The sequence below is a fragment of the Cyprinodon variegatus genome, unplaced genomic scaffold, assembly GCF_000732505.1.
Source record: "Cyprinodon variegatus isolate N-32 unplaced genomic scaffold, C_variegatus-1.0 Scaffold150, whole genome shotgun sequence".
NCBI classification, from domain to species: Eukaryota; Metazoa; Chordata; class Actinopteri; order Cyprinodontiformes; family Cyprinodontidae; genus Cyprinodon; species Cyprinodon variegatus.
The window spans coordinates 431,270-436,203 of record NW_015150603.1 but is presented as its reverse complement, the minus strand read 5'-3'; the positions used below and the strand labels follow the sequence as shown (position 1 = coordinate 436,203).

Here is a 4,934-nt window from a genome sequence, read left to right as displayed (position 1 = left end):
CTCTCAGAATTCTGACTTTTTCTCTCAGAATTCTGACTTTAATCTCAGAAATCTGAGTTTTTTACAAGGTAAGTGCACTATTAAAAACCCTGCATTGGAAATTCTTACAACATTACTAAACTATATTTTACTGTTGCTATACATTTTAGGAAAAACAAAGGTTTGAAACACCAGTAAATATGTCTGTTTGAAAAGGGCTGCTGTGGTCTAAATATAAAACTGGTCATACTTTTCTTATTTATTTATTTTTCACTGACGTGCATGTTTTTACAACTCCATATTACGGAAGAGGATAAGCGCCACTGGAAAAAAAAAAAAAAAGTTAACTTATTTTTAAATATTAATTTAGTTAATATGGGGAAAAAATTCAGAATTTTGACTTTAACCTCAGATTTCTGACTTTTTTCCGAGAATTCTGACTTTTTTCTGAGAATTCTGACTTTTTTCTGAGAATTCTGACTTTTTTTCTCAGAATTCTGACTTTAATCTGAGAGTTCTGACTTTAATCTCAGAATTTTGGATCTTAATATAGATGGGCACCATAAAGGAAGAGATGTGGGAACACTCAGCATCACTGAAAAATATGTGAGTTGTTTGGGAGGGCCAGAAACACATTGGTGGAAAATGGCGGAATTAGGTGACTTTTTACATGCCTGAGGGGTCTCTTGTGATGCTATTTAATTAATGGAAGAGCAGAAGGTGATTAAAACAAGAGAGCTAGTCTCTAAAACAGACTTGGCTACGGCTTGATGCTTACATGTTTGTTAGCTGTCAGAATTCAGTCAGAATTCTGAGATTAAATTCAGAATTCTGAGGAAAAAGTCAGAATTCTGAGATTAAAGTCATAATTCTGATAAAGTCAGACTTCTGAGAATAAAGTCATAATTCTGAGATTAAAGTCAGAATTTTGAGAATAAAGTAATAATTCTGAGAAAAGAGTCAGAATTCTGAGATAAAAGTCATAATTCTGAGATAAAAGTCAGAATTCTGAAAGTAAATTCAGAATTCTTATACAGAAATAAAATAAAAAAAACCGGGCTAACTTTTTTTATTTTTTCACTGGCGCTAATCCTCTTCCGTACATTCCTGAAACAAAGAAACAGAGGAAGATTAAGAAATTTAAGATATAATAGAAGTATAGTAACTTTTTATCTCAGAATTTGGGTGTTAGAAATGTAGAGATATTAACTTTGAAGCTGTGCAGAAAATTGATGCCCACAGACACATTTCTTGGACCTGGTTTGGGGTCTTCCGTGATAAAGGATTTCAAAGCCAATAGAGCCATCCACCTAAACTTTACAGCTTTAATTGTCTCCACAAAGTGTTGACTCATAGGGTTGCATGCTGTACATATACACGTCACATGTTTTTTAAGATTTTATCTTCACAGCAAGTGCCACATTCTGCAACATGAAATAACATACAATGACGTGTTTTTTTCTGTTTTAGAATATGTGCGAACATTAAGATGTCCTTTTTTTTTTTTTCACCAGCAGCAGCGATCCATTTTCTGCTCATAGGGACCACATGAGGCAGATGATGCGCAGCTTCTCCGAACCATTTGGTGCATCCTCCATGCCCAGCATCACAGATGGGAGAAACCGCAGACGTAATGTAGCAGAGTCTCCAAGCTCATCTCTTTCCCTCAGAAACCAGCACAGGGTGAGAAGAACATAGACTGTAAAACAAAAAGAACATATCTCCTCTAGTGTAGCCGGTGTGCTACCATTTGGTTATCATTTATGCTCGTCCCTGCTTTTTTCCCACATTTCAACTGTCCGGTTCTGTGTTTACTAAGGCCAGGCTGGGAGGCTGTCCACTTCTACTGTAACTGATACTCTACTTGCAGAGGCGATTGCCCATGTTAGTGTCTGGTTTTGTAGAAGGGCAATTCCTTTGGCCTCTCTTAACGGTTAGAAGGGCTATTAATAGCATATTTTTCCGCCAACCCAATACATTATTGTAAATAGAAGCACAGACTTCTTGGACAATTAGTTAAGGAGCCCCTCTAATTTTTGCCTAATGCTTCTCAGATGTGCTGCCGACAATAGATCATTTTTATACATATAGGTTAGAGAAGAATTCTCTGATTTTTTTGAGGGGTGTCTATGGTGAAAATGGTGAGGCAGCATCACTACAGTTTAGTGCAAGAGCAGTGGCATTATTCACCTTATAGTTACAAACATGCATATCCAGCTTTTTATTGTCATTAAACTGTCACAAGTACAGAGCAACGAAATTCACTCTCTGCATTAACCCATCCCCTAGGGGAGCAGTGTCGGGTTAAGGGTCTTTGCTCAAGGATCCAACAGCATGATGCTGCCACCACCATGCTTTGTATGGTGTTTTTTTTTTGTGCTTTATTTGTTTCATTTCACATTAAAGCCATAAAGTCACATATTAAAACTCCCTCCACATATTAAGTCACCTCCCCTTTTTATCCAACTCTATAACTAGACAAGTTTTATTTAAATCAGTGGTTCTCAATCCTATTGCTCAAGCACCAGTGTGCTGCATGTTTAGAGGTCGTCAAATGCTGCAGAAGCCTGTTAATCATCCCTTAATATAAGTCAGGTGCGTGGCACCAAGAAGACACCTAAAATGTGCAGGATAGTCATACTCGGGCGACCAGGACTGAGAACCTCAAATTTAAACAATTACATTCTTTTTCGGCACATTTCAACAGAAGAATTTACTGCGGAGTGCAAAACCTTTATTGTCTGCGACGCAAACTGACTCATCTGGGGTGTTCCTTGCTTTCTATGATGCTGTTTTTTCACTGATGTTCTCTAACAAATCTCTGATGCCAAGGGCTCAAACATGAACGGCTGTAAGCCTTTTACACCAAAGCAAGCTTCTGCTGCCCTGGCGTCCTCTTCCTCTACAACTTCGTCCCCGCTTTCCTCCTCTAAATAAAAAATGTATGATGGAGGAGACTCCTCCACGACCTCCGACACAAAACTGTCCTCCTCTTGCATGTTTCCGCTGTCCATAGCGTTCCTTGACAGTGTTGTTGCTAAGTGCTACTTGGTCCAAATGTAATTTCTCATTGGGAACCTACTAGCACTAAGTTTCTAACTGGTCAACAAGATGCTTCCGACAAACTGGCCACAACAAAACATGCTTGCAAACTTTCCGCCATAACATCCCGCCCCCTTGATAAACGACCAATCACATTCACTTTATTCACTTATGTAGTCAGGCAGCACTCGGGAGAATTCAGAAATGTAACGGTTGGAACAGACGCTCTACAACTTTAAAGGCCACTTTTAACAAAAATCTTTTTTATGTGATTTAAAGCAAAATTATGGTATTTGGACTTTCACATTTTTCCTAGAGTTTTTTCCAGATCAGTGGAAAATAACAACTAAACGCTGCTTCTCTGTGTTTGGTTCTGGTTCAGGGTAAGCAATGTAGATTAGAACCAGATGACCTGATTTTTGTGGTTGCTGCACTGAAAATAAGCCAGTAATGTATTTTTTTGCTGATCTTTCTACATGATTTATAGTTTTATTGTAAAAAAAAAAACTCTTATTCCCAAAATCGTCTCAAAATAACATTGAAGTTAAGGGTATGAAACAGTATAGGTACCTTATTATCCTAAAAGGTTGCTTAGTGAGAGAATGTATGACACCAGCTATTTACATCAGATTAGAAACAATTTAACCAGACATAAAAATGAGATTACAAGCCACACAGCATCAATCCAAACACTTATTTGCAGATAATGTAATGACAGATTCAACATCTGCATCTACATCTGCTTTGCTCAGTACTATTGTGGTATTCATTTATCTGGCGTGATAAGAACATGTACTGGATGTAGAGTAGTGGTGTATATTTGATCCCCTGAGTCAAAGTTGGTGTGAGTCACCTGCTTTAATCCAAGGTCCCATGAGAGCTGGTATATTTATCCTTGATAATGGCTTACATCAGAGGTGTGACCTCAGTCCCAAGCACTCTGCTTTCTGCTGTAAGGAGCTGGAGGGTTCATCCTACTTCACTAAAGAACCACAGTGATAGTAGCTACTGTAGAAAAAAGGCCATTATGAGAATAGTTTATTAATGATTATGGGTTTGTTTTATGTTTCTCTGTAAAATTACTGATAAAATTATTAAGTATTCATTTAAAAGGCAAGAAAGCTGCATTTCAGTCCACTTGAAGTTACTGTGACAGAAAACAAAGATTTTGTGTTTTAGTCAACATATAAAAACCCAATTATCGAGTACCGTTAATAGTGACAATCATTAGAGTAATAAACCACGGCAAAGATGCATGCAACAAAAACTGCATAAGCGGGTATATCCCATGTTTATTAATGTCAGGAAAAAACTCAAAAAAAAAAAAATAAATTGCAAACGTTTCAGAGGAAGCTCAGTCCAGCAGTGGTTAAATCCTAAGTGGCGCTCAGATATCTGCCTTTTTCATGGCATGTAGTCTATGTTCAGATGTCACTGGCCGCTCTATTCTCTCATTGTTGCTCCTTTCAGCCATCTGTTTCGCAGAACTTGGCATCGCTGGTGCATTAGCTGCTAGATGACAGACAGCTCGCTCCCAAGCTGTTCTCCAGTATCACAGGCGCAAATGTGCACACAGAGATACATTTGAAACACACACACATATGGGTCCAAAATATGTTTGTAAGCTCAAACAGCCACAGTTCCATCTTGCAATATTGACATGAGTTTGGACGCCTGCACTAGTTGCCCGAACTGACCCACTGCCAGGGTCACATTACACCTGTAGACTAGAGCCTTCATTCATTGAGGCACCTGTTCACAGAAGCAATGTCTAATAACAACACTAATGTTTTATTAGATGATTTAAATGAACTGTCTTTTTACTAACATTTTATATAGTCTGCACTGTTTTTAGGAGAAATAATAGAAATAATTACCAGGAGCATAAAGGGGAACACCGTTTTTTTTTTTTT

The 4,934-nt window shown here is 37.9% G+C and overlaps 1 protein-coding gene across 3 annotated transcripts in view; it reads left to right on the top strand.

The window, feature by feature from the left end:
- Window positions 1-4,934, top strand: part of LOC107086384 (myeloid leukemia factor 1-like) — a 15,027-nt gene that overhangs the window by 1,616 nt on the left and 8,477 nt on the right. For 2 of the 3 annotated variants that reach the window (XM_015377281.1, XM_015377279.1), the window contains exon 2: window positions 1,494-1,662. In XM_015377281.1, the coding sequence (XP_015232767.1) occupies window positions 1,494-1,662 (169 nt within the window). The remainder of the gene's footprint in view (window positions 1-1,493; window positions 1,663-4,934) is intronic. The other variant, XM_015377280.1, reaches the window with a different exon arrangement.